General features: G+C 43.1%; 1 protein-coding gene across 11 annotated transcripts in view; it reads right to left on the reverse strand.

The window, feature by feature from the left end:
* Window positions 1-24,208, reverse strand: part of RIPOR2 (RHO family interacting cell polarization regulator 2) — a 171,212-nt gene that overhangs the window by 45,091 nt on the left and 101,913 nt on the right. For 9 of the 11 annotated variants that reach the window (XR_008306218.1, XM_053246287.1, XM_053246286.1 and 6 more), the window contains exons 2-7: window positions 13,729-13,855; window positions 10,203-10,358; window positions 8,399-8,477; window positions 7,241-7,264; window positions 6,593-6,646; window positions 1,796-1,945 (exon numbers count right to left, since the gene is read on the reverse strand). Coding sequence is in view for 10 of the 11 variants with exons in the window: in XM_053246287.1 (XP_053102262.1) it covers window positions 1,796-1,945; window positions 6,593-6,646; window positions 7,241-7,264; window positions 8,399-8,477; window positions 10,203-10,358; window positions 13,729-13,855 (590 nt within the window). In the remaining variant the exon portion in view is untranslated. Of the gene's footprint in view, window positions 1-1,795; window positions 1,946-6,592; window positions 6,647-7,240; window positions 7,265-8,398; window positions 8,478-10,202; window positions 10,359-13,728; window positions 13,856-15,301; window positions 15,321-16,835; window positions 16,984-24,208 lie in introns of those variants that run through there. The other 2 variants (XM_053246279.1, XM_053246285.1) reach the window with 2 other exon arrangements.

Raw genomic sequence — 24,208 nt, forward strand, 5'->3', positions numbered from 1 at the left:
AATGACTATATAAAATTGTTTTAGACTAAATTATACCTCCTTTTATTATAACTAGTTGCAAAAGATTCTAAGGTAGTAGAGGCTCAAAAGGATATTGGGGGTGGGCGCAAAGTAAGAATTCCTGGTCAGGGAGGTGGGGATGAGATAGTGTCCCTGAAACCTACCACTCTTCTTCAGTGTCCAGGAAGTCAGCAGTCTAGCAGTCACTCCCAGCGTCCAGAGAATCAGGTTGATTCTTCAAACATTTTAATTTCGTTTAGGTCTTCTAGAAAGCCATGCTAAATTGTGATACCTGCTACAGGTAAAGTAAAGTGTGCTGTCGAGTCGGTGTTGATTCCTGGCGACCACAGAGCCCTGTGGTTGTCTTTGGTAGAATACAGGAGGGGTTTACCATTGCCTTCTCCCACGTAGTATGAAATGATGCCTTTCAGCATCTTCCTGTATCGCTGCTGCCCGATATAGGTGTTTCCCATAGTCTGGGAAACATACCAGCAGGGGATTCGAACCGACAACCTCTGGCTTGCTGGTCAAGTCAGTGAAATGCATGTGCGCAATTATTTTATATATTTATTTATACACATTTATATACCGCCCTATATAAAATCTTAGGGCGGTTTACAATTCAAACAAACCCCAATATCATACAAAACTGATTAAAATTACTGTAAATAAAACTTTAAAGCATAATAAACTAAACGTCTGTTTGAAACAGGTGTGTTTTCAAAAGTCATTTAAAAACAAGCAGAGATGGGAAGATTCTAATTTCATTTGGGAGTGTGTTCCAGTGCCTCAGGGCAGCTACAGAGAACACCCAGTTCTGGGTCTCCACCAAGCAAGCTAGTGGTACCTGCAACCTCCCCCCGATTACCTTAATAGGCAGTAGGATTCATGAAGAAGAAGGCGCTCTCTTAAATACCCTGGACCCAAGCCATTTAGGGCTCTATAGGTAATAACCAGCACTTTGTATTTTGCCTGGAAACTAATTGGCAGCCAGTGTAGTTCTTTTAAAATAGGAGTAATGTCGTCTCCATGGACAGCCCTGGAACCTAACTTGGCTGCCGCATTCTGCATCAGTTGCAGTTTCCTAACTTACAAAGGCAGCCTAATGTAGAGTGCATTGCAGTAGTCAAGCCTGGATGTTAGCAGCATATGCTAGGGGTCTGCAAAACTGGTTCAAACCTAACCTGGTTTGATTCATTTGCAGATGCGTGGCAGCCATTTTTGTTTTTTTAAAAAATGGCCACCCAAACAAAAATGGCCACTGCGCATGTGCAAATGGCTTCTGTGAGGCCGTGGGTCATGCCAGGCCTTACAGAGGTCTTTTGTGCATGTGCGGCAGCTGCCATTTTGGCCACCGCACCGTTTTTAGCAAGGTGGGCCAAAAAGGCCTGAGGGGTGCATTTTGAAGGCCATCGGGGGTAGGGGGAACCTCCGCACACCCCCACCCTCACCACATTGACAATCATTTTAAAGGTAATTTAAAAATTGTTTAAGATAAAAACAATTAAAAAGTGTTTAAGATTCATGAACCCCCCCCCCCCGAACCATCGGGGTGGCTTTGGTTCTGGGGGCTATCGAGCCGGATGGTGTTTGGTCCAGGGGTCGAACCATCGAACCCCCGAACCAAAATCATGAACCTCAAACCCCCGAATCTGTCTGCACATCCCTAGAAATCTATACTTTAAAAAAAAAAAATCCAAAATCCCTTTTTCCACTGCAACTCAGCCAATGTTCCCATTTTGAATAATGACAAATTCAACCTAGGGAAGGCTAAGTTAAAGAGATTGTTGTCTACCTCTGTGTACTCTTTGTAGCTTTTGCCGATTTCCGACAAACTCTCCCTAGCTGCCTTGCTGGCAGGGGACAACCCAAATGCTTGTTTCATTTTGTTAGCACCATCACGGAGCCGTCTCTGGATACAATAGGCTTCGTAGAGCTCATCCACCTTGTTGAAGACCCATTGAGATTAGAAGAAAAAGGAAAGAAAAATCAAAGTTAGCTGAAAAGAAGTTAAATGCAGCAATTCTACATTTTGTTCTTTAGACAGATCAGTGGGTAAATAATTTCAGCATCAATGCCATGTCTATGTATAGAAAAGAATTCACTGTGGAAATAGCATCTTCCTTTTACAATCTCACTATGGTAACAAAGGGTCTGTTATGGAATTCATATTTCAGCTTGTCAGTCTTCTAGCTATCATTGTCCTATGTTTATTTGTTGTTGGCTTTTGCGGGGGGTGTGGGGGGCAAACCTTCATTAAGTTTTCTGTATTGACTATGTTGCTCTTAATAAAAGAGCATTAGACACAAGAAAATGCAGTCAAATGCCATTGTATTGTACTGAAGTACTGCCCATCTGGCAGTGTGAAGTAATGCAATACATTCCTTCAGTACAGCATGCTCCCCATATAATGGTCATGGTAAATTTGGCCATCTAATCTAGATGAAGATGACAAAAATTAGAAACTAAAGCCAAAATATTTTAGTCCCCCCAGTTGATAAACTGCCTTAGACACTATCCAAGTATCAGTGGCCCAAAGAGCTTCTCACAGAGCTATCATTACTTAAATAAACACACCACTTTCAGGACACCTTGATATTTCTTTCTATACAGGGACTATAAGCCCCCTTGCAAGCAAAACAGTAAAAAAAAACCCCAAACTTCTCACATTATGTTTTTCAACAGGGGTTTCAGGGCTCAGCCAGGTTCAATGACAGAACCATAATTAGCAGTTTTTGCACCCTATGGAGACCCCAGCTAAGAAACAGTTGATTAGGCATCCACAGAAACGAGTACCAAATACCAAAGCCAATAAGCCCAAAGAGCCATGAGATGCCAGTTCAATTCTAGCATAATAGAAATGCATAGGGTGTTTGGGGGCAAATCAGCCTCTTTTTGCCTTATTTACATATTTGTAAAGAAAAGATAATGGCTGACATCCAGACTAATGCTGAGTGTGATGAAATATGTTGCAGGCGTTCTAAAAGGGGAGGGTAATTTTAATTGATCCTTCTGCAGCCCTGTGAGCCTCCCGAAAATATGGCCCACAGCCCTATTTTTTTTTAGGCACAGTAGGCTGCAGAAGGAAAGGGGGAAATCAGTACAAGCAACCCCTCGCTTCTTGCGTACATGACACTTTTCCAGAATGTGTAACATTAGTCTGGACACCAGCCAATAACTATAGCTGACCACAGAAGATTGTTGTGCCCTAAATATAAAAATATTTAGGATTGAAATGTATATTCTGTTTTATGACTGAACCAGATAGAAAATTCAGATCCGAGATACACTCCCCTCCACCTACAGAAAATCACCATCTCAGAAGTCCTTTTAAAAAGTGCCATTGTTATCCATGGAGGAATGAGCCTCTGAAAAGGCAAGCAGCCAGCCACACTGTACTGTTCTGCATGTCCTCTCCTCCTTTCCTTTTCATGCTATATATCTAGATCTGCTGGCCATTTAAGAAGTTGTATCACTAATGCTCCAAACCACTGTTAAAAATACAGCTAAGAAGCAGGGGTGGGGCGGAGACCCATAACACGTAAAACCAACAGATGTCACCAACAGCCAAAGGGAATGCAGGGAAGGGAGTAGTGCTGGGGAAGCGGGCGGGGGGGGGGGAGGGGGTGATGGTGGAAAAGGTAAAGAGGTGGAAGATCAGAAAAATAAGTGCAGAGGAAGAGGTGAAGAGATCTCCAGGCACAAAGAAAGAAAGAGAAACAAAGGACACAGAGAAGGTGGTATTGAGGGGACAGAGGGAAAACAGACCAATATAAGCAAAGAGGGAGGGAGGTGCCTAAAACTGTTCCCCGTCATTCTGCCCATTGTTTTGATAGGCCTTTGGCTAATAACAAGTATAAAATACAATATGTAAAACTATAATATTTATATAATGCCAACAACTTTAAAATAACAGAAAATCATACAATAACACCGGGAAACTTGCAGCTTAATGACCAATAAAAAGGAACACTATAATAAAATATCTAAGCAACCCAAATATTTGAATGCCCAGTGGTTCACATTCTAACCAATATTGCACCCACAAAAAGTACATTATGCTTGTGCAAGAGGGGAAGGGCGATTTTGCTGATCCTACCAAAATATGTCACTGAGGGTTGGGGGAACTTCTGACACCTATTGTCCAAGGAGCATCTGGGGCAGTACAGGATAGGAAGGGCTGTTGAAAACAGTCTCTTTGTGCAAGTGGGCCATGCTTCTGCAAGCACGATGCCAGACAGGATGTGAGAGAGTGCACTTTTGCCTTGTGCTTAAAAGCCAGCAGTAAACAAACCTGGCATGCTTTTGGAGGAAGGGAATCCCAAAGGATGGCTGCAACTGCTGAGAAGGTCTTGCTCCTCATAGTCCTCAACCTCTAAAGGCCATGGCCCTCGAAGGAGGCCCTTACAGAATACTCTTAAGAATACTCTAAGGCCCTTACAGAATACTCTAATACTCTAAACACCACGGGATAGTTCATATGGGAGAAAGTAATTCCTGAGATATCCCAGGCCCAGGCTGTTTAGGGCTCTGGAAGTAAGAACTAGCGTCCTGAATTGCATCAGGAAGCTAACTGCCAGAAATGCAGGTTGTAAAGCATTGTGTACAGTAAGAGAGCCATGGAATAAGGTAATGTGAAATATGCAAAAAACAAAAACAAGACATTGCACATGTAAAACACATGCACAAAGATTAATTAGGGACAAAAGTTATCTTTTTAATGATATGACTTATTGCAGGGGGGGGAGACTGTAAAAGATAAAGATGTCAATTAATACTATTTAAAGCTAGCAGCACTGTTATGCTTCAATCCTCAAAGCTCAGCATTGGAGAAAGATTCACAAGTCAGTTTAATAGGGCTTTAAGTGGCATGGCACTTGAAGGTCAGGCTGCCTGTCTCCATTCTAAAGAGCTACTATAAATAGTTGTCATTTGCTATTTACTTCTGTTAACAAGGGTGGGGTACAACATTCTCTCTCCTTGCTTGCCTGAGCAGAGTTACCACAGACCCATCTGCTGTGCTACAGAATTGTGATTAGCTGCTGTATTTCCTGTTTCCCCCATTTTTTTTCTTGTTGTATTTAATTTCAAGACACAGGGAGACAGCACAGCATGCATTGTTTGGTCCTTATAATAATCTAAACTTCCGCTACTTTCCATTAAATTGTTATCTAGACTAGTGGCTTGGGTTTTGGCCTTGTGTAATCTTGCCTCACATAATTAAGCTCCCTTTATTTCTCACCTTTGGTTGCAGAACAGTATGGTAATATGTTGAACAACCCGAGTGTGGATTTTGCTCAGTAGCAGCTCACTCTTCCTATAAACACCGAAATCACTTTGTTCTGAGTAGGAGGAACTTGAACAGAAAGTACACTGCTGCTACATGACATTTTGCTGGCAGGGAACATGTTATTTTAGAATCTCTTTTCTTGGAGAATATTTGATCTGCAAGTATGGGATTAATGGAGTGGATATGTTCTAGGAGCCATACTGAAATGAAATCCAGAGCAGAAAAAGGGAGGGACAGCACTAAAGGGGCTGGGAGCAATACACAAATATATAAATAAAATGAAGGAAAGCTTCAAAAGGATGCTGAGGCGAGAGAGCAAGCAAGCGCTTCACTGGGAAATAGTATGCCCAACACATATTGGCACCACACCTTTTTTGGGACAATTTTTGTTTGTTTCACTTCTTGTGGGGTAGCTCATTCAAAGCATGTTGTTGTTTCAAAATGAAAATGAAATCAAAACTAACAATCCATCGCTTGCTCCAATGAGAAAAACTGAAACATTGCACTTAGGGACACAACTGTAGCATGGGCAAAACATGCAACCTCTGACCCAGCCTGGCTCTATTGACCCAGCCTTCACTGAGGGGACATGCAATGTGTGCCTGCGCCCAGAGAAGCACTCTGCCCTGGCAAGACCGGAGTCCTGGCAATATCCAGGTCTGCGCTCTACAAACCCTACACATCAAAATGATGTGTGTTTTACTAATATTATAAAATGAATTGTGAGAAAGATGCAACTAAACCGCAGATGCATCCATAATTAAAAACAGGTGTTCGCAGTCTGAAGTGGATGAATTTTGTTTCATGCCGGAGGTTTAACTGATTGCCGTTTTTGAGGACAGGTAGGAACTGTTCCCTGAAGGCAGATGGGTGAGTTGTCCTGGCAAGTTTTCTGCTTTTCTGCAAATGATGGCATGGATTAATGGTGGATGTATGGAGTCATCTGTGCCCACCTCCCGCTTCAGCATACCTCAGTGTGTGGGGAGGGCTCATACATATCACTATAGGGCAGGTGTGCCAGTGTTCCTTTTGCTCACTGCACAGCAAGCATGCTTCCATCTTGTTACTTTTTCATAACATATACAGTAAAGCTACTCCCAGAAGTGCACACTTCCTTGCAGGAGGCACTTGATCACCATTCACCACACCCCTTTTGGAGCAGACACTGCATGTCTAACCTAAAGCTGCTTGAAGAGGTGCTTTGTGAGGAGGTTTCTCTGGAATACAGGATAATGCTAGATAGGCTTTTGATAAACAGCTTAAGAACAAGGTTAGAAGCAAGATGAAAGGGTAGCTGATTACCTTGCTGATGTGGAACTCCAGTTTTCTCATATATCTTTCAATTGCTTTCATTTGCTGAAAAATAAATTAAAAATAATTAGAAAGAGAAGAATGACAGACAATTGAGATTAGCTTGACTGATTGCAGGTCTGCAGCACTTTCTTCTTGCTACAAGCAGGCTCATGTCAAACCAGTTTGACCTTCAAAAGGAACAGTGCCATTCCTTTAAATCTGAAAACTATTCAATTTACAGGACATAAGAATAGAATCATGTTCTTTATTTACTTCTAATATCTAAACAACAAAATCAGTTGTTTGCCGAGACTGAAAAACTTTTAAACTAATGCTAATTATACCTTCCCAGCAGTCCCCCAAATAAAGTGTAATTGTGTTCCAAACATTGTGTCAAGCATTTACTAAGAACAATACTGAATTCACACTCCAGTGATCTCAGCCCATAGTTCTCAAACGATTTTCTTTTAAATAATTATTTTGGTTCAAAAGTGCCTATTGCAAAATGAGGAATGAGGATGGACACCCTCATGCTAACCTCTTCCGTAACTGTGTTCCCTGGCAGCTGAGTTGCCTAGAGCCTGATCTTATGACCTGCTTTCACAGAAGAGGGCTGGGCTCTTATCTGTTTACTGCATTATTAACAGAGAAACATACCTTGTCTAGATCATACAGCACCCCCTGTAATGAATGAAAAGAAAAGATTAACAGCATATAAGCCATTATTCCAAGGGAGAAAAGACTACATAGTACCACAGTCCAACAGAGCCCAAATAAACAAAGCACAAATAAAGATCCTACAGAACCGGTTCAGTGAATATATCCACAATAACCAGGAACCCCCAAAACCTAGACAGAACATAAATGACTTTTAAATTCTGCTCTGACCATCCATGTTAAGGAGGTAGGCTCCACCTAGTTTTTGACCAGCCTGAATTGGTCCAAAGAGATATAGAATTAAAAAAACCTCTAGGCATCCTTAATATTTCTCCATCTCATAGAAAAGATGCAACATCTACAGTTGCTTTCTGAATTTTGGTTTGCACAGTCTCACTTTTTTTGAACTGCTCTAGTGATATGTATCAAGGGGTGGTATGTTATATTTATAAAATAATGCAATAAAAATACACAGAGAGTAACATTCACAGCTGTGTTTGTGCAAAGTGCAAGTCATTTTACCCTCCCCTTTGAGTGGCAGCACCAGCGGGTGGGGGGCGGGGGCTGAGCAAGGGCTCTGGAGGGGCAAAGTGCATTCCTGGGTGGGTGACCTACATATTAGATTTTAAAAACAGAAATAATTATATATTTCACCTGCTCATCCTCAACATATTTTCACTGAAATAAGTCCGGTTGAGTACATAAATTGTGGGGGGAGAAGGTATGGGGGGGACACAACTACTTTTCTGGGGTTTGCTTTCCCCCCACTGCTGCCTGCAGCCCGAGCCATCCAAAAAGCCATCCCTGAAGGACAAGTCACCTTCAATAATGGCACAATACAAAGAATAGGTGGTTGCAGAGGTAAAATTGCCACCACATTAAAAATGTAGTGCATCATAGAGCCAGTACACTTTTTGACATGTATGCTGTCAAAAATGTAGGGGGCACTTTCTAACACATGACTCTCCAACATAAAATTCGACATGATTCAGTCCTCATGGGAAGGTTATAGAGACTGAATTTTGGAAACCAGTTTCCACCTGCAGGACCTCAACAGATCTCACACATCACAATCCTGTTCTACTTTCTGCCTCCCCTCCCCTGTTCCCCTACTTAGTAAGCAAGGCCCTGCTGTTTGAGCCCTATGGTAAGACATACCAGCCGTGAGTTTCTTTTCATGTCCTTTAATTGAGCAATCAACTTGTCTAGCTCGGTCTGATGCACTTCTAGATATTCACTGCAAAAGAGGGAAAAGTCAGTTCTGTTACTTTTCAGTACTAAAGTGCTGATCACTGATCTCTATGGAAGGAAAATCTACTTTGCAAACTGTTACTACCCTCCTGCCACAAACCGTCTAAGCAAGTAGGGTGTGTTTAATGAAGTCACTGGGACTATTCACACAACTGGGAGGGCAGGGAGGGAAGGATACTTCAACTCATCCTCTGCCTGCCCCAGACGAACAAAGAAACGCTGTTGGGAGTCCAGATCACATTTCCAGAGGATCCTTGTGAAGCTCTGGAGGTCGGGATGACACGTCCCAGCCACTGGAGATCCCACAATGCACTGCAAAATGAGAACATGATGGGATCCCCCACCATCCACTTGGATCCTGGCGCTTTACACAAGCAGCCTCGCTTAAGTTTTTTGTTGGTTTTGGAAAGGGTATCTCCACTGTAAAAACATATTGTAAAACTGTCAGCTGGATTACACTATGAAATTGGAAAAAAGGTAATATGAATGTTATAAGCACGTGTGTCCGTGTGTGTACACACACACACACACACACACACTTAAACAACCACAAAGAACATGCCATACAACCTCCAGGAAACATGACTGAAAAATAGCTTTTTTAAAAATTCAGAGCAAATATAGATTATGAGGACTAAGTAATTTACTGTAATTTTTAAATTTACAAAAAGTTTGAAAGTGTTATGTTCAAAGCAAATGTTTTATGAAGATTAAGCATTTTACTTCTTATCACTCAGTCTAATTTTATGTATCTTGTCAGAGATCAATAATGAACAACAAATGGCTTTCAAGTTATGGTTCATCATGTAATGTATTTACCTGATTTCACATCATGAGGCCAACTGCCTCAGACAGTGAATGGACCTGTTTTGGACCAGTGCCTTGGTCTTTCTTCAAGGCCCCTCTTATTGAGGCCCCACCTGAGCCACTGCCATAACTACACCTTCTATTCTTCCTCCCACTATTAAAAAAAAAAAAAAAAGAATGGAGAGGGAAGAGGAACTGGGTAGAAGAGATGGGTTAGAGGGTCTCGTGTGTGTATGTGTGTATAAAGAGGACATACAACATTGGTGGCTTCTCTCTGAGCATGGAAACTTCTTTCTTCCCTAGTGTGAACCTAAACCCAAAGCTACTAAAATGGCTAAGTGATATGCTTAATGATACCAAAACAAAGTATTCAGACAACCATTTAGGCATGAATAACTCTGAAATTGGGCTGATAAATAATGGTCATTCCATAGGATTATGTCAGTGTGTGGCAGCCAGAGTGAAAGGCTAGCATCTGACTTCAGTCTGTACCAAGAGGTTGTGTATCTGCATTAGGCTTTTGGCATGCCACTACAAACCATACCAAATGTAAGAGAGTGAAGGTATGCCAAAAGTCAAATTTGGCCCCCACACAGCAGCACATATGCACATTGCATACAAACATCTTGGTACAAGATGGAATCTAACATAAGCTGGACATCTCCTGCAGCTGCTATGCACTGAAATGCAATCCCAAATAAGTTTGGGCTCATTTCAGTCGGTCATGAACCAAAGGGTTGTGTGGATGAGCTCTGAGCTGTTACAGGAACTCCCCGAAGGCTGGGAGTTGGTAAATCAATCTTTGACATAAGAAGCTGAACCCATGTCCATTTCAGAGTAATAAAGTTTTCTCTGTGCAGAAGTAAAGACAGCTTTAGTTTTCCAGATATATAAAACCTCTTACTCCAGTCCATTCTTTAAGGCCTTGTAAACTTCTTCCATCCTTTCAGGCTGAGGCTCTTTAGAGGTGCTGTTGTTCTTATATCCCAAATTATGCATTTTCTTCACTTTTGCCTGGGGTTTCTTTAGCGAGGAGGAATTTTCAATAAAGGAGTTACACCTGCAAAATGAACATTAAAAGGAGTGTGGGGTGTGAAAGAAAAGCTATAAATCATGATTATCTGTATATCTCAAAGGAGTATTGCCTAAGGAGCTTTCTGTAGCTTAATCTTTCCTGGCTAAAAGCAATCTGCTTATAGTACTGCCTGTCAGAGGACTATGTTTATGGGTTAATAGGTCTGAGCCAACATGACACACAGGCTATCAGACTTTCAGTTCCTTCATAATTTCATCTTATTTAGATCTGTAGCCTGTCCCATCGCAAAGACTCAGTGATAGGGAGTAACAAAAGATATAAAAAACTGCCTATGTGTCAGTGAATCCTAAGAAATGAAAAGAGAATAAACTTGATAAAAGGCCAGTTAAGTCATTTGATTAGTGTTTTTGCTCATACTAGTACTCTGTACGTACTAGTTATTGCACTATGGATCCAGTTTGCCATCTTGATTTATATTAAAGCAGGATGTACTAATACAACTTAATTAACATCGATATATTTATTTCTCTAAGATGTATCCATGGCTAATCTCATGCGTGGCAGCTCTTGCGAAAGTTCATGAGCAGCTGCCAGATAGCCACGGGTAGGGGTAAGAACGGCCACCGCCAGGCAGAGAAAGCAGCGGGCAGGCGAGAAAACTATGGCAGCAGGCGGCGGAGAGGGCATGTAGCCTCTCTCTCCAGCCCACCTGCTGGTTAAAAGGAAAGATGGCAGAAGAAGGCTGGCCAGCGGGTGGGCGAAACTGGCGGACAGCAGAGAGGGCGGCACACTCCCTCTCCAGCCCGCCTGCTGGCCAAAAGGAAACAGCGCATGGCCCGCTGGGTGGAAGAAGGCGGTCTGTGGGCAGGCGGCAGAGAAGGCGGCACACTCCCTCTTCAGCCCGCCTGTGGGCCAAAAGGAAAGAGGGTGCAGCCCACTGGACAGCAGGCAGCCCGCTGGCGGGTAGGCAGCAGAGAGGGCAGCACACTCCCTCTCTGTCCCACCTGCCAGCCATCTACTTCAGCCTGCAAGGAACTTGACCCTGGTCAAGAAGCTAGCCTAATTTAAGAACAAGCTTTGCAACACCGCTGAAAAATATGAATGAGTGCTAGCCTGACCGAGAGGATCATTCACATTTAGACATTACAAGATATAGGATATATACAGAGCTAGAGAAACAAATCCTGTCTCAAAAGGAATGGCAAGAGGGATACAGAAATATCTGCAAAAATGGGGTGAAGAAGAAATGGGCCATTGCCTGCCTCACATTCCTTGCTCCCACCCTGACTTACACCAATACCTGTTTAAAAAAATTAAAAAATTCCACATTCTGGTTTGAAGAAGGCCGGCACTTGCTATCCTAGTCTTGAAATATGTGACTAAACAGGACAAAAGGTTTTTACCACCCGATTAGCAGCAAAAGTAATTCATCAAGGTCTTAAAATTAAACAGGACCTAAAGCAGCCCAAGATTTATTTATTTATTTAAAGACTGAATACAGCACCCAATCCACAGACTCAGGGCGGTGTATAAAGCAAGAACAGCATCTGAGATTTAAAAATAAAAAACAAAAAGACTTAAATTAAAGGGCAAACGCCTGGCGGAAAAGGGAGGGTAGGGCGGTGTGGAAAGAGAGTTCCAGAGAAAAGGGGCAGCAAGAGAGAATGCCCTTCCATGGACCCTAGTACTATGAAACTCTCTAAGACCAGGGACCGAAAGAAGGGCAGACTGAGAGGATCTCACAGGACAGAAGTTTGAATCAGCTCTTAGAGAATGGGATGTCTGGGTGGGGCAGAGTGGAGGGAAAGATGACTTCTACTACACACACACACTGAGGCGGGTCTCACAATCAGTGAGACCTGCTTTTGATGATACTGCGGGGAGAGCGGGCTAAGCTGGCTCTCCCCGCAGACGATCGGGGCAGTAGCCCTGGGCAGCCGGATCGGCCGCCCACACAATTGCCGGCTCTGTGACAGAGCTGGTGGGAGCTGGGGCCGATTGGCCCCCGCAAGCTCCAGCATGCCCTACGTGCATGCGCAGAGCATGCTGGCGAGACCCCCGGAGCCGGGAGGCAGCTATTCGCCGTGGCTACTCACGACCAGATAGCCCGGGTTTGCGGAGCACTCGCTCCGCAAACCCGGTCTAAGAGGAGGGCTACCAAAGCGGGTTAGGGATGTGCACGGACCGGTCCGGAGGCCATTCTACAGGCCTCCGGACTGGTCTGGACACGGGCGGTTCGGGGGTGGGGGATTCCATTAAGGACGGGGGGTGGGGCTTTATTACCCCTCCCAACAACGGTGCCGTATTTCGTTGAGCAATCGGGCGGCAGGATACCTCCCTGCCGCCCGCTTCAATCCCCGCTTGTGGCTCCTTAAGAACTAAGAATCGGGCGGCAGGATAGCTCCCTGCCGCCCCCTTCAAACCCCGCTTGGCTGGCGGCCGCCCCCTTCAATCCCCCTGCCACCCCTTTCCTTCCCGTTCTCCATTGAAAACGGGCGGCAGGATAACTCCCTGCCGCCCCTTTGCCTGCTCAAAAGGCAAGCCGGCAAAGGGGCGGCAGGGAGTTATCCTGCCGCCCGATTTCTAAAAGGAACGGGCGGCAGGATAACTCCCTGCTGCCCCTTTGCCGGCTTGGCTTTTGAGCAGGCAAAGGGGCGGCAGGGAGTTATCCTGCCGCCCGTTTTCAATGGAGAACGGGAAGGAAAGGGGCGGCAGGGGGATTAGGGGCGGCAGGTGGATTGAAGGGGGCGGCCGCCAGCCAAGCGGGGTTTGAAGGGGGCGGCAGGGAGGTATCCTGCCACCCGATTCTTAGTTCTTAAGGAGCCACAAGCGGGGATTGAAGTGGGCGGCAGGGAGGTATCCTGCCGCCCGATTGCTCAACGAAATACGGCACCTTTGTTGGGAGGGGTAAGTAAAGCCCCCCCATCCTTAATGGAACCCCCCCACCTCAGTGCCGGACCGCAGCTCCGCGGTTCCGTGCACACTCCTAAAGCGGGTTACCCGCTCTAGAACCACCAGGCTCGCAGCCAAGCCCGGTGGTTCTTACGATTAGCAAAAATCGGGCTAGGCTCTCCTAGCCCGATTTTTGCTAATCGTGAGAATAACCCCACTAACTAAAATGCACACATCCTGAATTGTGAGGTCAATTCAGAGGCTTGCTAGAGTCAACAGAAAAAACAGGTTAAGGAGATAACTTCTAGTAAAGCTAGCACCATTTCCTCCTCCTCTGTTTTTTTGGACTGAAGCTTTTGCGCATGGACACACTGCCAAATCTATAACGGAGGCATCCCTTGCTATTGACAAGTCAGATAAAAACAACATATCCCCCAAAGTAGGGTACCCGCCCCCGGCCCCAGTTTACAAGCAGAAAGCTTGGCTTAGGAATTGTACTTGCCTGGATCGTCTTTCTTGGAGACCGCTGAAGCCAGCAAAGGATTGACTCCTAATAATCCCATTGGGGCCTCCTGGGGAGAATGAATGTGATCCTACTGACATGATTTCTGGGAGCCTGGAAGGTAACCCTACAAGATAACAGCAAGAAGGTCAGCTACAATGGGAATCTACAGATGGTTTAAGGCACAGCCTGCCATACTATTGTTCAGAACAATAAGAGGTAAGTGAATGGCATGAATCATGAGATAATTAAAGAGCTGCAAGTCTCTCAGTCTTGACATTTCAGTTTCTTTAACCCACTAGAACTCAGAAGGACAACGATAGGTATATCTGCAGCAGGATGCTTTGAAACATCAATGGAAAGTCTTCATAGTGAGTCAGGTCTCACGATCGGTGAGACCCAGTTTAGAAGGGTGTGCGGGGAGAGTGGGCTAAGCCCGCTTTCCCCACACACGAGCGGAGAGGGAGCCCTGGGCAGCCGGATCGGGTGCCCACATGATTGCCGGCTCTGTGACAGATCCGGCGGGGGCTGGGGGGAGCAGGGGCCGATCGGCCTCCGGAAGTTCCAGCATGCCCTGCGTGGGTGTGCAGGGCATGCTGGTGAGCCCCCCGGAGATGGGAGGCAGCTTTTTGCCTCCCCTCCGGGGGCCTCCTCATGAGTAACCATCGTGCAAAGCTGCGCTGCGTCTACTCATGATTATTAAAACCAGGTTTGTGGAGTGCTCGCTCCACAAACCTGGTTTAAGGGCAGGGGTACTTAGGCGGGTTAACCGCCTAGGAACCACTGGGCTCGCAGCCAAGTCCGGTGGTTCACACAATGGGGCAAAATCGGGCTAGCCTCCACTAGCCCAATTTCGCCCCATCGTGTGAATAGCCTCAGTGTCTTGAATGTCTGTGTTTTCCCAAACTGCTTCTGCAAATATTAGTTCTTCTTGTTGTTGTTATTATTAGAAAAATGAATGAGGAAAACTGCTGTGCACTATAGTGGTGGACCATGTTGACTAGTTGTACTATTTGTGGGTGGAAAAGCTCATCCCACTGAGAGTAATGCAGTATAGACAGACATCTGCAGAGGTGTATTCCAATGCATATTCTGATGTGCATATAAACTCTGTTTTTACACCTCTCTGGCTAGCTTCTGTAAGAGTCTGCATATCCACCTGCCAAATATTATTTTCCTATGAAAAAAATGGAAAATAATCAGACATAAAGAGGGTTTGGATAACTGGATCCTAGCTTAGGGCAAATTGTAGGTTTTGCAAATCATGGTTCACCACATTTGGACAAAATTGAAAATTGGTTGGCTACAAACTAAGCTAGAACTCAAAGTTCCAATCTCCTCCACTCATGCATTAGAAGAAGAGGAGAAAGGAGTTTGTGAACCTGAAACTTGCTGTGGCTCTTTTTCATAACATTGTGTGTTGTGTTTTAAACTTTTGTTGCTTTCACTGTTGAACAATAGAAAGGCAGGGAATAAACATTTATAACAAACATACAATAAACCATCGTTTATCATTATGTCTGAATGCGGAGAAAGCAACTAGATGATTGTGAAACTTTTCACATAGACTCACCTGCCAAGGAACCCCTGAGCAATAATCATAGAACCCCAGGGCACTGCAAAAGATTCTGGAGTATGTTCTAGATAGTCACTTCATGCAAGGTGCTAACCAATCCTGTTGCTCCTCTCTGTAGCGCCATGTGAACTTAGTGATGAACAGTTATGATGGACATGCAAAATTATTCTTCTGGCAAATTTTAAACAACCCTTTCAAGACATCTTTTCTTAAAAGGAAACTCATGAAAAACTAGCAACCAGAGCCCAATCTAGGGAAAATAAAACTGATCTATAAGTTAGTACCTCTTTTGACACTGGTGCCATGCTGCTTCTCACAATCAGTTGCTAAGGTAAACCACCAGCTACATCACCTTAACTCTGATGTTGAAGAGTTAATTGTCAACTACTTCTACTTCACTTATGTAACTTAGGGGGTTGCAAACTTCTGATTCCTTAGAAATGTTTGGGACTATGTAAACTCTCTTTATGGATATCTGGAGATGGAAACCTACTTCCACATCCCACAGAGCACTTCTCTGCCTTTTATTTCTGAGTTGCCATCACTTACCACAGTTGCTAACTCATGATTCCCCCTCCCAATAGGCCCTGTGGCAAATTTGTACACAAATAAAGAGCCCTGCATAATAGGACTACAAACAGAGGGTTAAATTGTGACCATGGTTGGAAATCACCAGGTTCAAAATGTTCACCACAACTAATTTAAAAAGTTAGCTCAGACACATAGCTTTCCATTCTGTGTGAGACCTTTACAGAGTTATACCAAGGTGAGCTTCTAACAGATTACATGTATGCCATTTCTTGCTGCATGGCTAAATCCTTCAGTCCTAATTTAATTAGAGATTAAATAGCATAAAAGCCTTTAGAAAGCTATTCATGCTCAGACAAACCATAATTTAATAAAATAATATTTACAAGAGAAAACCAGGTGGAATTATCGTCACTGTATATTTTAAATCACTGTCACTTATGCACTGAATTTCCTACTCAGACTAATTCTGAATGAGCATTAGAAGACAATTCTCATTTGTTAATCTGATTTTTTTTAAAGCTGAGATAACATTCCTGTAACAAAATACAATATATGAGCAAACAAAGGAAACCACAGCACGCACGCACGCACACGCACAAACAATGATTGCACACAAATAATGTGGTCCCTGGTACACAAAATTCTGTTTGCTCAGATAGAAAGGCTACTGAAGACAACTGCAAAATTCCCACTGATCTTGGTGAAGTCAGAGTACCACCAACATTACAACCATAAAGTAAGATTCAGAGTCCATGAACAGTGTTGCATTCATGGAATTGAGCATTCCTACCTCCTCCTTCATACTGCAGTACCCAGAGCCCCCCAAAATCTGACCCTGAGGGCTGGGAGATAGTGTAGGACATTTGTGAGTGTGTGCTTTTGCAGCTCTTTCAAGGAAGAGACCCCAAACAGGAATGAGCCATGCATGCATACGTTTGGGTGGCATCGTTTGAAATGGCCCATTGTCATTGCTACATGAGAGATGACAGTTCCATATTACCTCTTATTCTGGAGATGGAGGAAAAGCAGCTCATTACAAGGTTTTGACTCAAGGGTCCACTCACTGCCTGCCAAGACAACTCTTCCTCTCTCTTCCTTGAAATCTCTACTTCAGCACTCACTTGCTTGGAAGTGCTTTTCCTGTGTCCCCTTATAGTGCATATGACATACTTTATCCCCCATGGTATTTGGGGGTACCCCTGAAAATGTAAAGTGTTACATGTAAAGCGTAAATATGATAAACACGTTGCAAGTAAGTGTATCATATCAGTACATGCATTAGGGAACTGTGATTGGCTGCCGTTCTCTGTTAAACGAACAGTTTTATCGCAAACCTGGAATTGCCTCTCTACGTATTGTGTCAATCATTTCTGTATTCTTTACTACAAATATAACCTTCATTGCCAGTACCCCATCCCCATTTTCTCTAACCTTTTATCAAGTTCCATTTTACTTTTCCGCTGATTCCTGCTGTCCACCCTTGTGGAACACAGCTTTGAATGAGACACTGATACAGGACAGGAAGTGTAAGTACCATGTACTTCCTGTTCCTCCATTTCCCTATCTCGTCTAAAACAGACCTTGCATATCTTTGTGGTACATTTCTTTGAAATGAAAAGTAGAGTTCATTTCACTCTGGTATCTCAGTTTTAAAGATATTTATTTGTAAGCAATGTCCAATTTATATAACCACATCTTTTCACTCAGTGGACTGGAGTATCAGATATGATTCACATATGTGAAAAAGCTATTACAGATCAAACATCACGGATAGTTTTCATATCATTTATATCACCGCAAACATATCCCTTCTAAATGGGATTAGTGTACACTTTCAGCATCAAAGCATCTAATGACTGCCATCAAGCAATGTATTGTAGATGAATGTTTCAATCAGCCCTGTGACATTGATTTCAATGAAAATTATTTTATTTATTTTTATTTATTTTTACATTTTATATCCCTCTTTTCCTCTAAGGAGCCCAGAGCAGTGTACTACATACTTGAGTTTCTCCTCACAACAATGCTGTAAAGTAGGTTAGGCTGAGAGAAAAGTGACTGGCCCAGAGTCACCCAGCTAGTATCATGGCTGAATGGGGATTTGAACTCGGGTCTCCTTGGTCCTAGTACATTTTCAAATATGTATGTTATTTTCATGTGGCACTTTCTCCTCAGACCTCCTTACTACACTTGGTCATAATGGTATTTGAGGAATGCAGTTGTTAAAATAATATTTACAAACAAGCTGTATGCCACATGATAATGCAACAATTCAGTACAAAGTTTAGAAGTATCAGGAACCCCTCCTCAGCAAACTGAATGAACGAACGAACAAACGAACATGTTTTACTTGATGATCTACCCCCTAAATACATAGCAAGGTAGCTATGTTATGCCTAGATATCCAGAAAATGTCTAGAACCACCACCCTGTACATGAAATTGACCCACAAATGCAACAGGACAAGTTAAGGCACCTGAAGACTAAAAAGTCCACCACCACCACCACTACCATCATCATCATCCTTCTTTATTATGGTCATAGACCAGCATAAAACAACATGTTAAAGAGTATGAGTAAATGAAAGTAGTAATTGAAGGTGGATACATATATGATGATACATATTAGCATTAAAAGGACTGATAATACTAAAAATGTATGAGGGTGATTATATGTTAAAAAATACGAGGACTAAAAAAGCTAGAAATACTAAAAATGAAAAAATAAAATAATACTATTGCTATTATGTTTAAAAGTCATAAAAATGCATAGAAGACATTAAAAGGGGGACATAAAATAGTAAAGTTAAAAAATGTGAGGACATAAATATAATAAAACTGAGAAAGCCAGAATAAAAATTATAATGAGCGATAAAACCAATTAAAAAGGAACGAAAAGGGAGACGTGAGCAATTACATGGTCAAATCAGGGCTAAATAGCTCACAGTTTGCCATCCGCCGATGGATGTCGATCGCAGCTGCACAGTACCTGGCAACGCTATATGTAATGGCAGGCTTAAAGTCAGAGAGTAGCAGGGAAATGTAGAATTTGCTCGGACAATCCGGATACTTCCTTATCAATGGAAGGATGAGAGAGGCATGAATGCCTATACAGAATGAGCAGGATAGGAGGACGTACTCAGTAGTTTCGATCTGCCCTAGGCCACAGGGGCATAGTCGCTCTGCAAGTGGGGTCCTTCTAGAATGGCCTTCTAGCACGGCTGAGGGGAGGCCATGGCAGCAAGCCAAGGTGAACGTCCTTCTGTGGTTTGGGACCTCCAGTTAGGTGAGATATGCTGCTGGAAAGGCTGAATATCTAAGTCCATCACTGATATAAAATTTTTGGACACTGCTGGGATCAGTTTGGCGCTCAGTGTCTGTAATGTGCTGCTTGATGGTTGCTTTTGCCTGATCGTAGCCCATGTCGAGCAAGATCAGGGAGGAGAGGCCCAGAGTAGCTATTTTTGCCTCAATTGCCTGAGTCCACTTAGATCGGTATTCATCGTGTAGGGTTAGGGGGGCAAGACCAATTGGGTGAGAGAACAGTCTGAGCCAGTAACAGAGAGTGGTTGCCCACAGGGGCGTAATAGGCAAGGGGAGACAGTTGTCTGGGGGCCCACTGCCTTCCCCCCCCCCGAGGCAAGTCACATGACTGACTCCCCCAGCCGCACACCTGCCCGGGCTTCCTTCAGTTGTATTCATCCTCTGAAACTGATGTGAGTGTTAACACCTGGAGCTACCAGAACAGCATGTCTTTTTCTAGTACCATTAAATGACTCGAATCATCCACAATGCACAAAGCCTTTTAAAAAATAATTTAGGATGATGTTCTATTGTGGCACATATGTGTTTTTATATCTATATCTATATCTATGCGTTTTGTTACCACTATTCAGCCTCATTTAAGATTTTTTTACCTCATGAGCTGAGCTTCAGTGAGCAGGGGGCCCATTTTAAAATCTTGTCTCTGGGCCCACTCTAACCTTGTTACACCCCTGGCCCACACCCTAGCTTCAATCTTGATCAGGCCTATCTCTAGTTGCAGAGTGGCACTGGGGACACATCTCGGAACACAGAGTGCTGCCCTCAGAAATTTAGATTGTACAGTGTCGCAATGTTGGGAAAGAGGCCCAATTGAGCAACATAGAGGAGCTGAGCTAGTGACTTGGCTATAAACAGTTCAAGCGCTGCAGGTAGATAGTGGCCTCCGCAGGAATTTGACAATGGCAGAGGAGCTTCTCTGGGCATTTAGAGCTACGTGTTCTCCATAAGCTTTTCTAGAGCCGCCAGAATGAAAAACTACTCCCAAGTACTTAAAATGTGCAACTTGCTCAATCTTGTGTCCCCCGATCCTCCAGGAGTGGATCCTGGGCCTCCTGGCAAAGGCCATGATTTTAGTTTTGTGGTAGTTAATTTCGAGGCAGTCCTCCTTGCAGTGCAACATCAGGGCCCTCAGTGCTCTTCTAAGGCCAGTGGCAATCCTTGAGAGGATGGCTGCATCATCCTCATATAACAGTATGGCAATGTGTCTCCTCTGGAAATCTGGAAGAGTTCTGGAAATCAAGATTGCTGAGCTGGCCCACCATAGAATTAATGCAGAAGTTAAATAGGAGTGGAGCCAGGATACACCCTTGTTTGACGCCCTTCGGAGTTAGAACAGCCCTTGTGAGAAAAGTCCTCCTTGGATACAACTTCTTAATAAGCTTCTTGCTTTTGACTGCCAATGGAAGGGATTTCCTTTAGATTATCCCTCCAGTAAAGGTGTATTTTACAATGTGAAAAGCCCCATATTTTTCACTTAGGACTTGAATTGGACAGTTTTAAAGTGAATAAATGTGGTTTCAAATTGATGATATGCCTCTGATCTTTGCAGAAAAGGTTTGGATTTTTTAAATTCTAGATATTTTTTAAAAGTCTTTGTAAGGGAATGAATTTTTTTTTTACCTCTAACATATTTTACTTAAGGGTAACCATCCACTTGCAATGTCCCTTAATCCAATAGTTGAATTAGCTGAAAACAGCAACTGTTTTTATCAGCCTAGAGCTCCATCTGAAAGTATCTAGTGTAGGCTTGCAAAATAAGAACTTGCCAGTTGCCTGTGGCAGCTAAGGGTAGCCTCTTGGATAGGATAATTTTTGTAAAGCTTGATAACATTATATATTTATATATGTATGAGCAGCTTGTATATGTAGAGCTGCTTACTCAGAACTCAAAGCAGATAATAGAATAATGTTGAATATTCAATAGATATTACCTAAGAAGATGCATGGTGATGAAGAATGTGGCAGGGTGACTGTAATAACCTGTGATAGTTTTGTGGAGCTCCCTAAAATAGTTAAATACATTAATTCTGATAGGAAGAGACTACAATTTCCACACAGTGGTTTTATTTAACAGAAAGCTTGAGAAAAGGATTTGTTTCATAAATGGATTTATATCCTTTCCCCCTGGAGTGATTTAATGTGATGAATTTAAGAGGATCTGCTGTTCCATCACTTATGCTGATGTTTATGTTCTGTTGATTACAGGCTAATTAGCAGAATTACAAATGTAAAAGCCACTGCAATAACATCAAAAGATCTGGGGAGCTGGAAAAAAGTACACCCTCTTAAGTAAGCACAGACTGTGTGTTTTACCACCATCTAGCATGTACAGCTATTCTTGAATTGCATAAGAATTTGAGCCTTATATTTTAACAAGAATTGCCCCAATCCAGCAGTCCCTTATGGATGAAGGATGTATGCCTGAAGTTCCCTGATCCTCAAGAACTTTCTCATGCACTTGAAAAAATTCTACATATGCAAAAGAATTTGTGTGCAAATCTGTCTCCTCTAGTCAGTGAATTAGAAAGCTTGCTAGCAAAGGAGCTTCACTGCACTTTGGGGAACACTCATTAGAGTGATCATTCTGAACCAAATTCACTGGCCACAATATGAAATCTTCCAAACAGAGAATCGCAATGACATCCTTAGGCCAAACAAACAAACATTATCACACTCTACCAATGGAGCAATTGTGGTCTAAAATGGTAGATAATGCATTCCTTCAGGAATAGTGGCTGATATTCTATGCAGCAAGCCATCTGTTCAAGAGAGATGCAGCAAGCTTGCTACTTCTGAGACAGTCAAGAGCCCCTCCACAAAGCTTCCAAAGGCAAAGGCCGGCCGCTCCATGACACCAAAACTGTGTGTCATTGCTGCTGCGCTACTACTGCCAGTGGGAAGAATGGCAATACCATGATGGTTGGCATGGAAGCAGCAAGCTCACACCCCTCTCAGATGCATGGCTCACTGTGCAGAATGTCATCCACTATCATATCAAATCTGATGAAGCATAACAAAACATTTCTTACCATAAGGCTGAAAATGTTATGATCCCTTTCAAGATTCCCCAAAGCAGACCCACTTCATTGAAGGAAAGTCCACAGAATGGGGACACTGACATCTAGTCATTTACCAGCACCTGTGCACTTCTGAGAAAAGCTTTAATAAGAGGAAGAACAGGTTTGAAACCAGATCTTTCATTCTTTTGAACTTTTCCACTATGGTCATGTAAGTGTCAGGAATGCTGTGAATTTACAATGGTTTGGGGTTTGTATAATGATAAAGCTGGGTTTGTGGCCTTTAAAGTAGCTCAGCAGCTGCTGGAAAAAAATGGAAACCATTGTGTAAAATCAAATGTAGCGTGTTGTTGTGAGGGTCATGCACTGCTAGGCTATGTCAGTCATGTGAACCTCTGAGGTACATGTATCAGGAGATACTCACTATTGTTGCACAAGTTTAGAACGTTTTGGGAATGGATTTGGAAGAAGAGGACATGTGCAAACTCTCTAGTAACATGGAATTTCCAGACCTAAATAAAAGGAACTACAGCCGAGAAGAAACTTAATGTGAATTCACTGTTATTTCCTGTGCCTTATTCACATTTCTTATCAGACAACTCAATACATCTGTGGTTTCCTTGACTTTTCTACAGCAAGACTGTTTTTTCCTGCTTTCTTCGTCTTCAACATACAATCTTATCTGGCAATGTCTCTTGTCCAGTTCTCAGAGCTAGTTCACACTAGGGATGTGCAAAATATTTTGGCTCGAAACATGCTGTTTCAAGTGTTTCGAACTCGAAACAAAAACACCCTTCAGATGAAGGACTTGTTTTGAGCTTGAAACAAAAAAACCCTGCTTCGACTTGAAACATTTCGAGTGTTTTGAGCACCATTTTGGAGGGCTGTTTTTCCAGGGAGAGCTAGTCTACGAAATGGTCTACCGAGCTGGTCATGTGGCAGGTAGACCAGACCTCTGCCCTAGACTTAGTGTTTCGGCCCGCCTCAGAAGGACTGGTGGGTAGACCAGGCCTCTGCTCTGGACTTAGCACATTGGCCCGCCTTGGAGGACTGATTTGCTCACCAACCCCAATCGACAGACCAGCACTCCCTGGAAAAACAGCTCTCCAGAATGGCACTCAGAATGTTTCGAGTTTGTTTCATCAAAGCATCTGATTTAGTCGCTGTTTCAGTGAACAAGTTCGAGCACTTTGCATTTCATTTTGAGCTCAGAACATAATGCAAAATCTGTTTTGTGCACACCCTTAGTTCACACAATCAGCTGCAGCCTCCAAAGAAGTGAACTTGGCTGTTCTTTGGGCATACGCACGGAAGTCCTATCATATGATCCAACAGGACATGCACACACTAGGCGCCTTCTCTAAAGTGGCAAGTGTTTCTATAAATATATGTATGTATTTCCTGTGCCTGTACACAGAATATGCCCTCCATGCAAATTTGGGCATGTATGTGAGCCTAAGCCACAGCCAACTTTGTCAACTAGTCCTGAACCTTGTTTAAATGGGCAGCCATCTACAAAGTAGAAAGCAAACCAATGTAAATCAACCTACATGTTGTTGTAAAACATGTCAGATGAAGAAAAAACAGCTTCTAGATCTTTCGTGGCTCCCAGATACGGCAGACAGCTTCATAACATCATCGTAATAATGGATGATCTCAATATTTAGATTTCTGCATTTACCTCAAACTGACAATTGGTCTCATGTATCTACTTCTATTCTCAACCATTTCACATGAGCAAGCACATATCTATATCCATATGTGATGTACAGTTTAGGGATGTGCAGAACTGGTTCAAATCAAACTGTGTTTGATTTGGTTCAACCAGTCCGAACTCGAATAGGACCTGCCTAAAAAAATAAAGGTGGCCAATCTGAGTTCGAACTGGACAGGACAGGCCCAGTCTGATACAGACTGGTTTGATCCAGTTCGAGGGCTCTGCTTGTGAAGGGGAATCTAATGAGAATTCCCCTTTACAAGCAAAAGGGTGAGGGAATCCTTTAAAAGTTGGGTTGGCATGTCCCCTGGAATTT

Source organism: Hemicordylus capensis, chromosome 4 (genome assembly GCF_027244095.1).
Source record: "Hemicordylus capensis ecotype Gifberg chromosome 4, rHemCap1.1.pri, whole genome shotgun sequence".
Classification (NCBI taxonomy): domain Eukaryota; kingdom Metazoa; phylum Chordata; class Lepidosauria; order Squamata; family Cordylidae; genus Hemicordylus; species Hemicordylus capensis.